This window comes from Pygoscelis adeliae, unplaced genomic scaffold (assembly GCF_000699105.1).
Source record: "Pygoscelis adeliae isolate BGI_AS28 unplaced genomic scaffold, ASM69910v1 Scaffold114, whole genome shotgun sequence".
Lineage (NCBI taxonomy): Eukaryota > Metazoa > Chordata > Aves > Sphenisciformes > Spheniscidae > Pygoscelis > Pygoscelis adeliae.
In genome coordinates this window covers 2934530-2954846 of record NW_008824587.1, presented here as the reverse complement: position 1 = coordinate 2954846, position 20317 = coordinate 2934530, and the positions used below count along the sequence as shown (strand labels likewise).

Here is a 20317-nt window from a genome sequence, read left to right as displayed (position 1 = left end):
CCCCTCTGGGAAGCAGAACTGAGGCACAGGTACCTGCCAAGCCTGTCTTCTCTCTAAACCAAATCTTAAGGACCTGTACGAGCGCCTTGCTGGCCCGCCCTTCGTTACAGTCCCGCAGCTACCACAGCACGTTGCGAATGGATGGTGGCAAAACCAGCTACATCTAAGGTTTTTGTGCTGGCATCAGCACCCAAGCAGCACCCAAGCCTTACGGGGAAGGGTGAGAAACCAAAGGAGGCGGCAGGGGAAGTCTTTCAAGAGCTACAGGGGGTCCCTGCAGAGACGGTGCTGGAGGATTGGGTCTCCCACCTGGGGGTGTTCAAGCATCCTTCCACCATAGGACACTGAAGGATCTATTGTCTGGAGCAGGTGGACACGAAAGTTTGTGGAACAGTTGGATAGACTCATCTTGTTGCTCAACTACGTAATTAACAGCATAATATATAGGGTATAGCACAACCTCCAGGCAGCCCTCTCTGCAAAGCATCTTCGGGAAGCGGAGTGATAAAAGATGTCCATTTCAGAACTGGGCAGGCTGTACAATAAGTAGCGTCTGGTCCCTGCTGCGTTCTCACCACCTCCTCTTTACCTTGTTTTTCTCATTGCTCAACATCTGTTTTGCCAGAATAAGATGCTAATAAAATCAAGTGTAGTTACCAAATTGGTTTTCAAGTGTTGCATTCCAATTATAAAGGCCTAATTCCTCCTTCCACCCACTGAACCTTTTTGGTATTAACAGGCTTTACTATGCAAAGTGATGCAGGGGCTGTTTCGTTTACAGTAATTAAATGAATGTCAATTGTTTTAGTTGTTTCTGAGGGAGAGTTCTACATGAGTATTAGCATGTTCTGCTAACCCCTACGTTCTGCACTTCAGGCCTGCTGCAAACCCTTGGGGGTTGACCATTGACCTGAGACTCCGTACCCAGACATGCCAAGCGCATCTCAATGAGACGAGCTCTTTTGCTCAGTTTCTATGGAACCAGCAGAGCGGAACTAATATAGCATCCGCATATAGATGAAAGAATGAAGAGGAAAAAGGGCTTTACAGCTAAATTAATTAAGCAGATGTACCTGTCTAATTAAAGATGCACTGTCCCTTTTGTACCCTAGCTGCAGTACAAACAGTATTTAAATACACTCTCTATCCATTTCATCTATCAAAATATTTAGTAGGAACACTCAGATAAGGTGATATTAGCAAGATGAGCTTCCCATGTATTATTAATAGAAGGGCTCCCAATTATGCATGAATGCTACAGCATATCTTTATAGCAATAGCATAAAATCCAGCTGCCTGAGTAGGTTACCACGCAGCACATTTGTAACAGGTAGAACCGTTACAAATGCCCTTGCCCAGCTTTACACGAGGGTTTGCAGTTGGGCCCTGTGCCGTGGGAGCAGCCACTGCCTCAGCCCGGCGCTACGAGCTGGAATTTCTCGGTGCAAACGGCACAGAGGACTCTGCTTGCGTTGCTGGTGCCAGAGGATTCGGCTTTCTTAGATTTCAAAGACATTTATTCTGAGATTTTTAAAGCTGCCCTCAAGGCTGGAAAGTCCGATTCCCATTCACCAAACCCCCCCAAAAGTATTGAAAATTCTGACCTTAAACTCTCCCAAAATAATACAACATCCCCATACCATCTGGGTAACCAGGGTCTTCCCACCTGGATTTACTCTACCGGTATGAGGAAGGAATTTGGCACGTACATCCCTACGGCACTCCATATAGACCTAGACACGCACGATCAAAGGCAGCAACAAAGACCCAAACTTATTTACAGTAATAGGACCAGAGAAGTCACCTAAAACCAAAAGGGTCTTGGAGGCCTGTTCTCTCTGAAAGGACAAGGCACATGCCTCCTGCATCTTCCCAGACACAGAGCCTTCCAGGAGAAAGTTGAAACTCCTCCCCGTCGCCTGGTCAAGGGGAATTCACACTCGTACATAAGGGAGAAATAGAGGGAGACATAATAGAGGCATCAAACTCAGTGCTCCTCTGAATCACAACAGCAAATCACGCCCCCTCCTTAGAAGCATTAAGGATGTGCAATTCCATAGCCAGAGTCTGAGCTAGCTAACAGAGTGCTGTGCTTTTCATCAAGGATTTTTCCGTTAAGAAAGACTTACCTGAGCACGTACTGCAGCCAGATCCAGCCGGAGCAAAAAAAAAATGGGCACCAACCTGCCCAGCCACAGCTCAGTCAGGACAGCCACAGGCTGGGAGCCTAGCTCCCTGAGGGAAGCAGAATTTAGTAACCTATCTGCTCCTGCAGCTCGTTATGTCCTTAATTGGGTTCTGAAAGTGAGGAACCTGCAACCAGTTTTCTATGGCTCTGGATATTTTTCCCAGTTGTTCCGAGTCTTTCTGCCCGGCCGTGGGGTTGGATTGCAGAACGGGGTGATGGGGATGGCCAGTGCATCTGCAGAGTGTTTTGGCAGAACTTTTTAAGCAATCTGAGTTAACAAGGGAGTAAAAAACCTCTGCACCCTGGCCTCAGAGCACTGCAGTTGTCTTTGCGGAAGTGCACTGCAGAGCTGCGAGCTTCATTTTTCTATTTGCTTTTGTGTTCGCTTGCAGCAGAGTGTGACAGTGAGGTAGACAAGTACTGCGTGTGTAGTTTTGGTGGAGAGCACTGAGTGAATTAAGACACAAACACATCTAACAGCTTTAATACTCCAAATTGGCTTCATGGTATTACATAGTTAAGACAAAACTATTCACTGAATCAGAGAATCAGAAAAAGATACTTGAATTAAACACAGGAACTTCCCCAGCCCCAGTGCTTCACACCTTGGATCACAAAACAAAAACCGAAAAAATTTCCCCTAAAGCACAGTTTCTCACTCCCTGTACTTCACTCAGCCTTGGTGAGCTTCAAATTTAACAGAGCTTGGCTGACTTCCTCTGCACTTGTGATAACCTGCCACTTCAGGGACCGGACTGCAAACATTACAGGGAAAAGTTTAAAATCCACTGTTCCAGAAATCATCCTTATTAATTATAAGCTTTTTAATTTTTTGCATGGAAGGGGCTTAATGATACAGCTTTCTATAAACTCAAAGACAACATGAGGGTCTTGGTCAGCATTGACATAAAAGGCATCTTCATAAAAATCCTCCAGTTCCTTGACATTCCTGTAATAGGTGTCCACGCGCTTCTCAATATTTTCTTCCTTGTCTCTAGGGTTCTGCCTGAGACGGGCTTGGATCTCCGGTGTGGGTGCTGGTCTGAATGCAGTGTGGTATCTGGAGGTGAGATACAAATGCCACTGCTTCAGCTCAAGTTGAGGACACAGAGGCCATTTCCTACGATACTCCATGTTTTTGCCTATCACAGTTCCTTGGAAGTGCCTCTTTCTACTCTAGGATGGGGTTTTAAAACAATGATTGGAAATTTCAGAGCAAGTAATCTGTCGTTCCTGCTCTCAAGAATCCTGGATACCCAAAAACCAAGAGTTTCTCTTGAGGTGACACAGAGTGTGCTGCTAGTGTTTATATACTTCACACAAGGTGTGGAGAAATCCCTGTTACATGCCCAGTGCTCCAGGTTCAGAAACATTTCCAGATCTGTTCCAGATCCAATCCCAAAGTAACATGTTTTACTTGTAATCTTTGATTCTTACCTTAAAAAAAGCATCTCAAAAAGTGTAACCTCAAACCTTAGCATCTGTTAAAAATCTTTGCTGTGGTTTACTGTTATGCTAATGCTGGACACTAGTCAGGAAAAAGCTGTCAAACTTTGAGTGCTTTCTCTGCATTGAACCAGTGAGCCCAAACATAGCCCTGTGTCCTGGCACTGCTGAAGGGCCTGTGACTTCAAGTGTGTTTAAGGCTCTCAGACATTGGGGACTTTCCTGCCAAGATTCAAAAGTGCAGCAACAGGGCTGGGATCATCAATATTAACTTTTGGAAGTATTTCCTATTAGCAGGCACGTGGCTGAGTGCTTCCAGCAAACGGCCGAAGGGTAGCGGAAGCACAGCCCTCGCTCGACACAGTCTCCAAATCACCGCAAGCTCGAGCTTGAAAGACAGGTATGCCTCCTCTTGATAAGCCACTACAAGTAGGGTTAATACTGTGTTTGCTAAAGATCACTGGAAGAAGTTAAGAAGACACAAATACTCTACCTCGGTCTCTATTTCTGGGAGGATACCAGGTAGAATAGAATTGCTAACATCTTTTTATAGTAGCTGAAGATAAAAAGAGGTTAATTCACTGTGAGGTAGGTTTTGGTTATTTCTAGTTTCCAAAATGCCAGAATTTGGCTTCCCTGAACTCACAGTTGTAGGTTTGCTCAACTAGTCAGCAGGCTTCAGCAAGACAGAGGATTTTCATCACCAGAGTCCCATAGCAGTGCCGCAGTCCAGCTCAGTCTGCCCAAGCAGCTGACACCAAAAAGAATTCTGACAATGTTTCTGCATTGCCAAAGGCTCCCGACGATCGCTAAAAGCTCTTCTGCAAACATGTATTTAAATTTCCTGCCACGGTAATTCTACTTCTGAGTAAATGTCTCCTGTGCCCTAACACAAAACCAGTTTATCTAGTATTTTAAATTTTCTGAAACTGTTGGGATAGATACAAAACCGAGGAGAGAAGCAGAGTCTCCGTGCCTCTGCACAGAACTGCATTACAGCTCCAGCTGGTACAGTGATGTGGGCACAGAGTTCACTCCACATCAGAATTATTTAGAGCACAGCTGAAGGCCACCCTCTTCACTGCACTGTAGCCAGCGGTGCAGGTTTAACATAACGCCGAGGATTAGCTACAGCAACTAAAACAATTCAATTCACAATGAATTTGGAAGGAATAAAACCCAGAGTTTGGAAGAAGGAAGCGTGTTAACTGGAGCAGATACTGAACAGGCTAATCCTAATGATAAGAAATGCAAAGATGTGTGAATGATTTGCTTCATACTGTTCATTTTTTCTGAACAACTGCATCACTTATTACTAAAACAAAGAACAATTACAGCAAATCACTGTTGCTGTCACAAGTTAATGTTGCACCTCGCGTGAGATGTCTGAATAATCATGTATCGCTTTGGGACAAGCCCAGTATTTATGGCCTTAATCTTTGAGGGTTCAGTATTTGTCTTTGATTCAATAGGATGCATTTAACCATTGGAAAAATAAAATAGTGGTTTAAAATGTAAGTGGGGGAATCATAAAAACAGAGCACAAGTGAAGTTGCAAATACACGCCAATTCCAGCAGGTATTTAGGAAGATATTTCATTGTTACTTGTTCCCCGAAAAACATGGGTGGAGAAGACAGTAAACCTGAAGGTCACTGGTGAAATGAGGTGATGTGACTGCCGGTGAGATGAACTGCCACATTTGAGAACCCAATCTTACAGTCACTCAGTGACTCAGATGAGTTTGCTCTACTGAGCAGGAAACATGTTAATATCTCACAGCAGACAGAACCATCACGGGAGCTGGGGGAAGTAAAATGCAGCAAGTTTTCCATTTTCCCCAGCTGGGAAGCCTTCAGAATTCCCATGGGAATGTCTGAAAACCATCTGCATTTAGGCTAGGTTTCAGACATCTTCCCTCAGCGTTATCTTACCAACCAATTTAGTTACCTTGCTACTGTAGATTTCAGGCTCCAAGATTTTTAAATGCCCTATTCTGAGAACAGGGTGGGTTGGTACTCGAGTAGCTATGAAAGTTTTAACTTTTCTTTTAAGGAGTCCCTAAGCAAGAGTACAATATTCCTGAGTTTCCTTAGATTTCTATGAAGTCTATCTGGTGCTTTCATCTCACTGACAGTCTTGAAAAATGTTAAACATCAGACATGAGTGCTAACCTTTCCCCAGTGACGGGATCAATCCTCCGTTGAGACAGCCGTTCCATGATGGATTCATAGGGGAGATTAAAGAAAAATACCCTACGGAGAACATAACAATTAAGTGCATTAGCACCCTGAGAACATCACTCGTGACCTTCAGAGTATGCGTTAATCCTTACCCAAACGGACGGCACACACAAACATGGAAGTGACAGTACCACTCAAAACTGCAGCATCAGAAAACATTAGCATATGCACAGGACCTCTCTTCTCCAGTTCTTCTCCTCACATCTTGTTTAGTCTCCAAGCTCATCAAGGCAGCAGCTCTTTGACACACAGCATGTGTGGTGCTGTGTGCGCTGACAGGGCTTAACGGACAACACAGTGTGGACACCGGTGACTGAATTACAGCAGGAGCCTATCTCAGAGTCTGCCATAGCTTGCTCACAAACCAGCAGTTACCTCTGAACTTCCCCTGGATCCAGTTTCTCAACCCCACTAGCAAGTACAATCACAATGACATTCTGCAAAAGGTGAATAAAAAATTGCTGCTGTTCCTGTCAAGGACAGAAAAAGAGCTTGCCTGCCAGTATTATGCATTCCTCCCTAATGACAGCACTGCGTGACTCAGTGCCCATGAAAGGGATCTTCCTCTTAGTCCACTTCCACTTCTTTTGCCCTTGTCTCCCCACACAGCCCCACAGCGTGAGTCCTCCTGTCTCCCACTCCCATCCCGCATCCTTAAAAGCAGAATGAGTAATAAGACTTAACACGTGCCGCATTATGACGCTGACAATTCCCTGTCCCTTCCGTTAGCATTGACCTGCAGAGAACAGCACCAGGGCACGGAAGGCAGCTCAGTACGGCATAACCCACTCGACAATCAGCCTTGCTGTTGAGACTGCTGAGGAGGAAATATTAATGCTTGATTTTAAGATCAAAATCTGCAATTCCCATTGAGTCTAAACAAGACACAGTTTTTCAGCATCTTAAAAAGTCAGGCCCTCCGTGTCAGTGGTGTGGATTCGGTGCTATGGACAGCTTTTCACCAGAGGGTGGAGTGGGACTTGCCAACTCATTTCGTACAGGTTACACAAAAGCCCTGATTTGAATCGAGGATGCAAAACCAGAAAAGAATATACACCACTATTGACCCCAGTCACATTACACTGTTGAGTATAAACTGTTGTGCCCATCTCACATTGACTCCTCCTTGGCATTTTGGTTCATTGTAACAGTCTGTTAATTTTATATTCTAGTTCAAAAGCTCTTCAGCAGAAAATTGTCGACAAACTGCTGAGAATGAGCAGACATGAGTCCCCTGTCCCCCAGCTACTGGAGACTAAAGCAGATCTGGACAAAGATCACATTCGATGATTGATTCAGAACAAAACAAAAAATAAGGCTTCCTTTGAAAACTTACAGAAATAAGCTTTTACCAACTGAGCACGGCCTGAAGGCTGTAAATACATCCTTCTTTATAATACACCTTCTCCCGCTGCTGCCTTCAAGGCCAGGCTTCCTATTTTCATTTTTGTCTGCCTCTCACAAAAGATACTGTATGCTTTAGACATTCACCAAAGGAACATTTTACACTGACTGGGTGGGATCAGACCAGATGAAAGGCTGAGCTTTACCTTGGCATGCACATAGCAGATTACTAGAATCCTTTGTAGGATTTAAAGTTATGAAAATCATCTCTCTTTTCAAATGTTTACAGATAATGACTTCTAGTCACACTGTGGTAACAAAATAACAGCCGGGAATAAAACATTCAAGATCTCGGAGATTCCAAAGACAGGAAAAGAACAACAGTTTCAACACTCTTTTATCCCTTACACTCTTAACATTTTGTTTTTCTTTGTTTCTGTTGCCCAACAATGGCACAAAAACGTGATTGTCAGAACAGGTAACATCTGATGATGTGTCTCAAGATGAATATTCTAGTAGAGAGGAACAACATTTATACAGTCATGATAATTGATACGGCTCGCTACTATATTCTGAAACAAACAAAACCGCTAAAGCATTATAACCTGGCATATCAAGAAAGCTTGTTGTAATTCATAGTTACTAACTCAAAAAGTATTATGGTATTTGAAAGAGAAGAGCCTAAAAAACTCCACTTAAAAAGCTGCCAACAAAATGAACTCTGAAAGCCTTGTCTGAGATTCCCTTCTTTTTTGTACAAGATGCTTCTTATTATCCAGCCTGGTGTCACTATTAAAGAAGAGTGTAGGGGGAAGATGTGGGAGAGTATAGACATCCCTGCTAATATGGATTTTTTTTTCCCCACGTGCATTGTATAACGGCACACACAGAATATACTATACAACAGCACAAACTCCTAACCCAATGGTCCTTCCAGTGGAAGGTGGGATGCCTTACCCTGCCATGCTGTACATCTCCTATAGATAAGAGAAAACAACACTCCCCAGGGCTGTCAGTTTGAAATCGTTCAGAAGCAGGAAAAAAAGATGAAGGGGAAAACCACTGACAGAACTACCGTCTAGACTTAAAATACTTCCAATTAGAAAGCTTTATTATCATTTTGAAGGAGACACATACCACACACAGTCTATTATGCAGCCCCAGGAGGTTTACTCACATGAGTAAAGCCTATTTACATGTATGCACTCTCTGTGAAGTGTTAGCCTTGGGTATATGATACATCTCCTTCAGCTCCTCAAGGTATTTCTGAGCAACATTTCGCCCATGTCCCTCTCTCGGGCTGCTACGACTCTGATCACATAACAAACTTGACCCTTCAACTGTCCAGGTAACTTGTTTGTTGGATTTCTCTTGGAAATCCTCGTAAGATAGAGGGCTGCATCCACCACCCTGATCCAGCATTTAGAGCAGGAACTGGAACAACTCCCTACAAGTACTGGGTTCATCTCCAAGCAGAGCTTGGCCCCTTTCACATACCGAGTGTAATTTTTTTCACATAAGTGCATCCTCTGTAAAGCTCGCTTTAGGAATCAGCCAGGCTTTGTATGTTGTAATGTGTCACAACTTCTATCAAGGGGAAATATGAAACAGATGTCATCAGAATTGGTAGACAGGGAGGCAAGGAAACACAGCCTCATATCAAAGTATACTACATTATACTGCTAGATTAGCATCTAGCACAGCTTCTCTTTCAGAGTTGGCAAGCTGTTAGTTCAGCTCCGCAACAGGTGAATAATATCAATCAGCAGCAACGCGAGGTGCGCACCGGGGAGGGCTGGGCAGGGATGCACCAAGAATCCTCACGCCTGCATCACGGGCTCAGCACCTACCTAGCGGCAACCAAAAATCCTTGGCATCCAGTTACAAATCGGCGCTCTGTGGGGTATAACTCGGTAGAGCCTCTCAGCCCAGGTCTCTGAGGACAAATGTCCCCCTAACTACCACTGAGTGGCAACATTGCTGCTAGATGCAGGACTGAAGCCAAGTGATTCGTAAGCAAAGCTCTGTCCTCTCTCCTTTGTTCTCTCTCCCAGGAGAGGGATGTGAGAGAAGGTCCAGTCCTGTCAGCTAGCTTTCACAGATAATAAAACCGTGAACACAAATGTTAAAAGGAAAAAAAAAAAAATCTTCTGTCAGAATCCTGCCTTTTCCTCACTGCACTTGACATCACTTATCTAATCTATTACAGCTTTCAGATACATTAGAGAGATTAAATTCCAACAAATTAATAATGTTGATGACACCTTCACTGTGTACCTAGTCAAATGAGAACTAGTCGCCTTTGGATGACGATGAAATATAGAAGGCCTCTAACAGCTGGAATATAATGTTGTTTTCCTACCAGCCACCTGGCATTCCAAAAGGGTATTCCAATCACTTCTGGCTTCTGACTATTCAGTCAGCATTGTCTAAGATCTTAGAGGTCACCAGGGCATCCTGATGCCTTCCCTTTGCAAACAGAGAGAGGAGGAGGTGACAGTATGGGTGGCAGAAGTTTTATTTCACGCCTGATCGTGAGATGGCATTTTTGGAAAAATGTGTCACAACCATACAATAAGTGAAGAAAGGTTTTTTGACCTGCACAGCAGCATTCATCTAATCCTGAACTGCATTTATTCCAGATGGCAGCCAACCTAGTTAATCCAAGTTATTAACAATTGGCAGTGCTCAGACTTGTCCACAGGAGAATATTTTGGTGGTGGTTTTCTTGTTTTGTGGATATAATGTCACCGACTTAAAGCACCTATAATGGAGGCAACGAGTGTTGCCATAAGACAAGTAAGTGCTGTGTGCCTGAATTTTGATATCACTGTGCTAGGGATTAAGGCACACTCCTCCTGTGAACTGACAGTCACCTTCCAGGATGGCTCCACTGCCTTGCCAGCTGTCTTCACATCTCAAGAGAACTAAAGCTCTGTCTGTAAGCCACAGCCTTCCATGGGTTTTGGTCCTGTAATTTAAACATAGCCGTTTTATGAGGCTGACCTAGATGGATCCAGGTGTTGACTGCTCTAGACCTGAGCTATTTACTTAGGTCAGATTCTCATCCTTGGCATTTCCCATTACCTGGAATTGCTCTGGATTGACATTGGTGGAGGGGAGCCCAAAGCCAAGCCCTTTTTGTAAAATTATTGTCTGTGAAATTTGACCTATACCATTAAATCTAATTGAATTCATACCTTGTTTTCATTTAAGGATGAATTCATTTAAGGATGAAGAGTGATGCAATGCGATATCTGAGACAGAATCCTGGCTCCCTAGCTGGCCTTTACAAACAGAGACTACTGACTTGCTTGTGGCTATACCAGGCCCAGATCAAGCCTTGCAATAAAGTTAGGATGCTTGAATTAAAAAAAAATACAACACCAAACAACACTGGGCCATTTTTAATGTAGCATTTAAACTTTTGAGTTGAAACTGCAACTTTAAAAATAGTAAGCTATTCATCTTTCCCTTATTTTCTTGACTCCTATATATCTTCTCCCTCGTAGGCAGGTACCAGCTGCCATATTCCCATTCTTCACGCTCTGCACTCTGCAAAAAAAAGAGGCCCCTGCTGGCCAATTCTTGTTTAAAATGGTGCATAATTGATAGTGGCAAATCTACCCCAGCTGTGTCTAAAACCTCTCCAGGGGCAAGAAAAACACTCTCTGTGACTGTCATTAACTACTAAATTAGCAAGTGCTCCTGGCAGTTTACAACATACCACATCAGTCTGCTTTAAAAAAAAAAAAGAACGTGAAGATCAGATGCCTGTGTGATCTCAAAGTTACAGCAAACTTTGCTGGCAGAACTTTGACAGAACCCCAGCTAAATCAGAGCGAAAGAGAACGGGAAAGAGAGAGCAAGAGGGCGAGAAAGCAATAGAAAGAGCGAGGAAGGAGAAGGAGGAGAGAAAGAAGAGAGAGGAGAGGAAGGGTCACAAAGTTACCCTCTTTTCCAGGCAGACAAATAGAAAATGTCAAATTCAAGGCTAGAAAATTGAGTCTTTCATAAGGCACAGAACATCTTACTCAATATGGAGATATCAATACAATGTTATCTGATGCTATGGCACAATTCCCCACGGAAAATAACTCTCCTGGAGGACTTAGCTCTGGCAATGCAATGGCTACCATTTTTGTAATTGAGCTATAAAGCTGAAAAAGAGATGAGCCTGTTGAAGTGTGTGGATGCAGTAGCTCTCTAAAAGGCTACCACAGGTAAAATCCTTATGTGATCATTGGCACAAACGCATGCTCCTCCCTTTGGTTCATAAAACAGAGCCAAAGCAGGCGGAGAAGGAAATAACAGTTCTCGCAAAAGCATGGAAAAGCCTTGGGGGGCATTATGGACTGAACTGGCAGAGAGACAAGCACCATCTCTAGCAACTGTCCTGAATTCGGCTAAACTGTAAGACCCATTGTTAAAATTGACCATGTTTTTTGGTTTTAAAAATTTCCAGAAATGCATAAAACTCTACAAACTTCTGGATCACACAGGGACCACAAGCCAGACAGAGGTGGGATGGCAGGCTTGGCCAAGATACAAGAAAAATCTGCATTGCAAAAAGGTCTTTTTCTTGGGTAGCACCATTAAATTATCACAATAATATGGCAAATCAAGTTGGTGGTTCAAGCTGACAGGTACCAGGACGTTCAGATTTGAATCCAAGTGACTAATCCCAGCTAAAACCCAGGCCATCTTGTCTTTATTGACTTTCTAGCCAGAGATACCTGACTTGGATCAATCGGTTCCCCTAAAGAATGCTCCGTTTCCTGTAGTATAAAGACACCTTAAACCTGAAACCTTGGCTAAGCCTCTTCTCGAGAACTAGGGGCCTAGCCACAGGGTCCTGAGCACGTTATATTCCGTAATTACATTCTGCATCCCCAAATCCCCTCTTAAAAATTAAACCAGTTACATAGATCCCATCTACCTTTTCCCCAGTCCTGTTCAGGTTTCTCTCAATGCAGCTACAAACCAGGTATTTTGCCCACGAGTAACCAGACTACAAATGATCTTCTGAGGCTGCACTACTGACTGGACATGGATCTTAGTTCACTTCCTACCCTAAATACCGCTTCTGCATGTCTCTGCAATGGATGAAATGGTCCTTATCTCTTATTTATGGAAGGAGCTATTGGGAGGTTTTACTCACTGATGTCATTCAAATTCTGGGATATCTTCTGATAAGAGATGCTTGATTCTATTTTGGGAAGTAATTTCACCCTCTAGGTTTTGACTATAAGGGAAAATACATTGCATAAACACTAAAACACAGGTTAATCGGCACACGTGTTTTGCTCATTGAGCTCCTATAATGATTCTTGTGATGGCAAGCTATTTCCAGACACTGGATCTTTCTTTTCAAACAGATGCATTTCTGTCAAATAACTACAAAAGGCAGCTAAGTGGGGCAGTATTCCCAGGACATGGCGTCTGGCCAGGGGAGCGAGATGAACAACATCCTTCGTAGCTGCAGATGTTCCTTCCCTTCACCAGCAGTGCAGAGTAATGACTCTGTTAGATGTTTTCCACCCACCAGTTAGATGTGCTCAGCCCCCAACAGCCCAGACAGCCGAGGTGGCAGGGTCCCTCCCGCATCCCACCCCACCAGCCTGGTATCTCAGCAGCATCTCAGCGGGTGCCACACCAGCTTACGCAGGGGGAACAGGCGCAGCCCTGCCGGGTAGCACTGTCTGTCTGTTTTACAGAACAATGGACTGCATCTCGAGCTGGGATAAAGCAAAGTAGCTCCACTGGCGTCACGCAGATTTACACCAGCGAAGAACCTCAGGCCTTTTGGCACCGAGAGACGTTCCACGCGACAGTGGTCTGAAGAACTACCGGCTGTGTAAACGTTACATAAGTGCAGCGAAAGGCGCACATACACAGAGCAAATGTTTTCATACTAGGGGCTTCAATGCATTTTTAAAGCTTCTTTTGAGAAGGCGATATTAACTCTTTCCATATATAATAAGCGGCTTAGATGCATTAGTACCTCCATTCAAAACTGCTTTACATTTCTCCCCTCATTTTTATTCTTTGCCTCCTTCTTACTCTCAGCTGTTATTCTAGCATCTTCACGTTCCCCCCGGAGTTCATTCCAGCGGTGCTTTATGAATCACAGAATAAGATGGCAGCCAGCAGTGCTTTAGAGTAATGTGGCTGGCACGATTTCCACTATCCGCAAGGTTAATCAAACTCTGTCTCAGATAATCGAAAGCCTCTGCAGCCCCAGAGGCCCGAGGTCAGGAACCTGAACCCGCTTCCCCAAATGCAGTCATGTTTCCTTAGATGCTTGCAACCCTCCCCTGCAATAATTAGATTCTGCAAAGCAAATCTTGAGTGGAGCAAGAACTCCAGGGTTAAGCACTAGCAAACTCATATCAGAACTGATACCTTTTGCTACCTGTCTGCAGCTTTTCTCTAGTACCTCCTGCTCCTAACAAGGAAACCTATACTTTTCTTCCTTATTAAATAAATGGAATCAAATTTATAGTAAATGATGTTTACTCTTAAATGTTCCTATAAAATGCTACATTAAAATCCCCCCACCCCTATCATTTGACCACTAACTTTTGTTGTTGGTAGGATATTTGGTATATAAAATAAAATAAAGAACTGACACCAAAAAAGTGTATGATCTGGGGCAAGGGGAGGGAATAAAAGAATGGATTATAATGTGTCATTTTATATATGTGTCAAAGGAAACCAATTTCATAATAGGGAATAAAAATTCCCTGTTTAAATACTGTCAAATAAATCCTCAAATGTAATAGGGTTCATTTCTGGGGAAAAGAAAACTAAATCTGATTAAATATTAATGTGGCGTAGTATTAATTAAGAGAGAAAAAAGTCCATCAAGAGAACCCCAATATGTTTACTGTGTCCCCAGGAAGCTTGAAAATTTCACAATCAAGTGTGTAAATGTTCTAAAAAAGGGTCCTGAATATTTTATGAATATTTGTCATAAAACAGAAATAATAACCACTGTGCAGAGCTATTAGAATTAATATTTATGCTGCCCGCCATGAAATATTCATGGGGACAGAGAAAGGGGGGCCCGTAAGACAAGAATTAATTTACATTGGGCTTGGTTTACCCGCTGGCTTGATGTTTAAAGACGGGTTGACAAGCCTCCATATGAATCCCTCAGTCACTTGCAGCAGTAGGTGGGGTGAAGGCAGGGGGAGGCGGGGGGAAACGGGTCCAAGCTGCTGACAGCTCACAGATTGAGTTTCTGACAGCCCTTAAAAAACCTAAACGGCCCCCCACCTTTTTTTCCTTCTTCCATTGCCCAAGGCGCTCTGTACTGCCACCGTTCATCCGATCTCCCCTTCCATCTGCTGAAATTAAGGAATTAATGAGCGCTATACACTTTACAGCAGGCCCCAGGAATGTTTACTGGTGATTAAATTATAATGCAGCCAAGCTGTATAATTCATGAACCAATTAAAGGAAGTGTTAGTTGATTTGATGGGATGAGGACGTACAAAAAGCATTTAACTAATAGGGAACCGTGGGCTGCCGGTCGCTTTGGCTTTCTCAGATTACGCGGCTAATTGCTCTGCTTTATAGGGCTGTCACAGATAGCCATACATATTTCATTGTTCTCAAATACTTCAATTGTTTGCTTTCGTGTTGCTGCTGTAATATGTAGAAGCCCAGCCAAACTTCAGTGTAGTTAAAGCACTACTCTGCAAAAGCAGGTTGCTTCGGGAGGAGGGAGGAATGAGAGGGGCAGAAGGAGAAGGCTGGCTGACAAAGGAGTAACTTAAAGCCTCAGAGTTAAATGTCACTCAGCAATTACATGATTAAAAGGTGCAACATATGATAGTCTTTTGTTTTACAACTTTTTGGACACTAATATTCTATGCTGACTTCACCGCAGAGAAAATATTGGTACACTAAGCTGCATTTTTTTTTAATACTGAGGAGCAAAAGAAGCAGGTGGAGAGGGAAGTATATTTTAAAAAATCCAGCAGGGAGGAGCTAGATTGCTGTGGTTATCAAGAATAATACATCGTGTTTTAACTTACATGGTTCAATATTCTGAAATACATGAGAGATGAAGGAGGCTGATTTCCCATCTGGGAGAATGCTCAATGTCTAATTCAGAGAGCTGCTGAGTCGTGCTAGCTAGTCATACCAACAACTTCAGTTCATTACACAAGGAATGGGGGAATTTACCATTTCTGCTGTTTCACAAAGCACTCTCCCCCAGCTGACAGGCCACAGGATTTGATGAAACGGATTCTCTTGATTTGAAGAGGCCTATCAGTCAAGTTACTCCCGTCCTCAGTCAAAAACAGGCACGTTCTAGCAATGAAATTCCCAGCCCATATACAGAAGTACATGTATTGCTGAAGAAATTAGGTACTATCAGATAAATATCAGAAACACATGCACTAACTTGTGGTTAGACCCTGAAATCTATTGAATAAAGAACAAGCTGGGCACATATGCTATTCCTCTAGCTCAGTGATGAAGACTGTGAACTTCTATGGGTCCCTAATGAGGTATAGTGTCACCCGCCTGAGGAACACTGTGGTAAATCTTGACCTCCTGTCTAATTTAGAGCTTTACATTTCCAAGTGTTGTACAAACACCAACTAAATGACTTTCAAGATATCCTATTATGTAAAGCTTATAATTTGGTTCACCCCTTTCCTTACACCCGCTCCCTCCAGGATTTGGCTTTGGAAAGCAGTCCCTGCAGAGCGGCCTCGCTGACGCCCCAGTATGCGCCTCTCCCCCTCAGGTGGGAAAAAAAATCTTGGGATGCTAAAGAAAAAAAGATTTCTCATATAGCTTGACCTTGATGTTAAGAAGGTAGTATGCCAAAAAAAGAACTATTTTAAATAATTTCCTTTATTCAGAACTACTATATGTTGTTAGTTTGTCCCTAGCTTCTGGGTTAAGTAATGCAAAACTTTGGCTTAAGATATTAGTTTAATAGGCAGTCTCCAAAATAAGGGATAATGACACCAGTTACACAGCAGGAAAACTTGCCATTAACCACTGCGTGGTTGAGTAAAATGGAAATTGGATTGCCTGTTCTAGAAAATAGAAAGGTTAAATTGTCTGGGAGATAAAGTTGATCCTAAACTCACCTAAGTGGGCAGCGCCTAGGATCTGAAATCTGACTAGCCAGATAATCATCTGGACAGTTACACACACAGTTGAAAGCCAACATGTGATCTTGGTAGGCTTTGAATTATACTATTGCTGGATTAAACACATCTGCAATTTGGTAAAATCCATTAAATACATTTATGACATTCAGTACCTGTGATAACAAGAGAGAGAGAGAGAGAGAGAGAGCGCGCGTGCGTGTGTGTGTGTGTGTAGGCAAACTGAACGACCTCACGCACTGGTCCCAGAAAACAGCCAGCTGCATCAGTGTGGGCCTTACATGGGGAAAAAGCAGAGGTGAGACACAGGCCCAGGAATCACTTTCTCCCAATGATTGCTAACAGGAAACGTCAGAACTTGGCAGTGTCAAGAAATTGGAGGCACTGCAGCAAATATTTTCTTTGTTGCTTTTGAAGTGCCCTGGATACAATCAATCATTCCGAAAAAACCTCCTGTATTTTCGTTCAATGTGGAAAGGGCTATTTGCATTTCAATATGTTCAACTTATCCCGCCAATAAAAACATGGAATCATGAAGAAGAGATCAGGCCACTGGAGTGAAAAACAAGAGATGACATCCTGCAGACCTTTCAGATAAAACAGCTCCTTGCTTGTAACATTTCTGTTGACGTCCCAATATTTCTGAATGATTGGGTTTTCAAATGAGATCAGTCAGCACGCAAATGAGCAAACAGGATCAAGACATCTCCCGTATCTGATTGGATAGAGAAATTATCAAAAGACCCTTTTTTCATATCAAATTTCCATCACAAAAGGTCAAACTTTCAACTCCCATTACTTTTGCTAACTGCATTTCACTGTGCCTGCCAGCTCATTGCTGCTGCTGTTTTCAGAGGAAAAAAGAGAAGTAACAAATGATTACATCTTCTCCCACATCTGTCATACAGGATGGACAAATATTTTCTAATCTTATTCTATTTTTCTCTACAGCCCTCAAAATCCTTGCAGCCAAAACATCACTTCTAACCTGATTAGCTATTCCTAGGTTGTTTTTATTTTTCTTACAGGTTCTCTTCTTATTTTCTAGCCTGCAGACTGACAAGAGCACCAGCTGTGTTGCCAGAATGTTTTGTTCTACAGTTTGGCCATTTAAAATACTTCTTGATGTGTGCTTTTCTAAAATATATTTCCTTCTGCTGTCTGGCTGGACTGATGCCTAAATACTCGAGTAATGAATGTCCCAGAAAAACAAGGGACAAAGAGAGAGCATCATTTCCCCCCAAATCCTCACATAGTTATATTTTCCCTTGCAGTCCATCCCTGATAACAAACGCTGCCTGGCCTTCTGTAGATTTTGATCCATTCCTCCAGTGAACAGATCATGGCCTGAGACTCCAAGGCTTTGCCCTGCCTGCTCAAAACACTCAGCTCATGCAAATTCAGAGGCCTTACACACTCGTCTCCACACAGAGGAGTAGCTCAGCACCCTTTGGTCTCATCCACTGTTTTTCTAGGTTTGAAGCTGAATTTTGGAGCAGCAGAGATAGCAAGCGGGGCAAGCGCAAGAAGATGAAGACATTAGTAAAAAGTGCAGGACTCAATGTATTTGTTGCTACTGGTCCCATAAAAATTCTCTCTCAACGTTATTATCATTGCAACATATATAACCCATCAGATTAGTACCTAGAGATTTCTACTCTTCTGATTTTCTCTGTTCTTCTTATTACTCAACAACTAAATGTTTCACAAAGCCATTTCCTACAGAAATATTTATGTTCCCAAATGTTTATTGGCCCCTCTATCATGATCAAGCTTTTATGAGCACTCTATACAGAACTCTGAATTAAATACATAATTCCTGATCTATCAGATCTTGGCTTGATGCTGTGTTTGCCTATTTTATACAGCAAGGCACTGTGGCAAACTACAGAACACCTTACAGAAAAACTAATTTATACAGTAAAGATATTTCTATCCAACACTGACTGTGTGGGTTAGTGATTGCAGAAAGCTAATGAGGACCAGGAGGATGCAGGGTTTAAATTCCAGCAAAGGCACTTATTCATTGTGTTAGGTTTCCTGAACAACCTTTTTAGGTAATTTCTACACAACTACGGACATCAGGCTCTGCACCATCACGTGCTGGAAGGAGGTGGAAGATGCTCCTTGTAAATGTTACACAAACGCTGCTCCCTCACTTGCTCCACGCCACACAGGTGTCCACAGCTACAGAGAGTAAGTTGCCCTCGATCAGTGGTAACTGATCGGACTCTCTATTCTTGCTGGCAGCCGCCAGTCATAACCAGTAAACAGCTCAGACTGTTAGCTGCTCCAGGAGCTATTCTCCCAGGTTACTTCCTTCATCTTCGATTTTTCATTTTTCTTTTCTTCTCCTTTTGACCAAAAGTGCCTGTGGTGATCTTTGAATGTCTGCATGGATCTAGTAAACTAAAACTTTGGCCTCTTTACCACGTCGGATCAAGGCAATGTTCTCAGCTCCTTTGTGCCCAACAAATGCCGGGCGCAGAATGCAGGGAGACTTTGTGCATGTAAGTTCTCCAACAGCAAAATAATGCTGATTGTGTTTTATCTATAGGTCTCTACTCTTCACAAATCTATTACTATTGAAACTCTAATCGTCAGGCCACCTAAATGGATAAAAAGTCATTCTCTGAAAGGCTAAAATTTGTAGCGTTCTCTTTTTTCCTGGGACAAGTCTGGTCAAAGGTTGTTCCAGAATGCACTTGGGTATCTTAGTCACTAGGTAAAGTCTGGAGTTCACATGATTTAACAATGGGCTCTTCAACGTAGCTGAAAAAATCTAAAGATCTGCTGACTGGAAACTGTGTTTGACATTCAGATACATTCAAAACTGAGGTGTGGGTTTCTAACAGCGAGTAACTGCATAGCAAGTTACTCAGCCTTGGATTGATTGCACAGGCAACTTTTAAAGAGTGATTTTTTTCATCTAAAAGATACTATAGGTCAAACAAGACTGTCTGAATCTCTTGTGAATTACAATGTGTTTGGAATTAACCAGACAGAACCTGACATCTAATCAAAAAGACGGATTTTTATTCTTAGAACTGTTTTAAATAAAAAAGTGGCCTTTTAAGGAACAGGAATAACAACTTCGCATAACTGTTTGTACCTAGAAATAAACTGAAGGTAAGGGCACTCACATTCACTCGCAGTTTGCACATACCAGGAAAATGTGAAAAGCTGAATGTTTATAGTTATTTTCTCCCTAACACCACACAGAATCCTGCCTAACACCATAATGAAAACAAACCTTTTACAAAATCAAATCCTCCGGTTCTTCCAAGGGCAAAACACCCAGATTACATAACAATTAAGGATTTTCAAAATACAGTGTTCAGACAACCACGCAAATTCACTGGCACAGCCCTACTTCATGCACCATGTAAGAATTAGGCATATTCAGAAATATCAGACCTTCGCAGCACGTTTTTGCAGGGGCAGGAAGTAACCCAGCACAGGTTTTTGGGTAGGCTTCCAGTAAAGAGCTTACACTGCCATTACCATAAATCACCCCAGAATATCAGCAGTCATACAGCATCTTTCATTAAAAAAAATACCGCGGCTTCTTTCAGGACTGCCACTTGCCATTTCTTTTAGGTAATCAGATAGCCGTTAATTAATAAACCTGTCAGGTGAATCGTCCTGCTCCGGTCATCATTATCCATTCTGTAACAGAATCCTGCTATCATCACTGCTATCCACCCCATAGCTTCCAGCTCAATTAACTTAATGCTATGCAAATGAGAGGCTCTCCTCATCATTAGCTTATAGCCCACAAATGTTAATAACATAATTGGGCCTTGAACAGGGTAATTAGACATGATTTCTTCCATTAGTCTTACAAGGCTAATTATTGTTGATAGGAGAGAGGGGATGAGTCCCAGTGCTGCATACAAAGAGGGGCATCTGGTTAAAGCAAATATAGACAAAACATCAACAAGGTAAAACAACAGTT

General features: G+C 42.7%; 1 protein-coding gene across 1 annotated transcript in view; it reads right to left on the bottom strand.

Annotated features, from left to right (window-relative positions):
- Positions 1–3001: 3001 nt before the first annotated feature.
- AK8 (adenylate kinase 8) overlaps positions 3002–20317 on the bottom strand; it is a 69994-nt gene continuing 52678 nt past the window's right edge. Inside the window, exons 12-13 of the mRNA XM_009322172.1 lie at positions 5807–5887; positions 3002–3248 (exon numbers count right to left, since the gene is read on the bottom strand). Coding sequence (XP_009320447.1) covers positions 3002–3248; positions 5807–5887 — 328 coding nt within the window. The remainder of the gene's footprint in view (positions 3249–5806; positions 5888–20317) is intronic.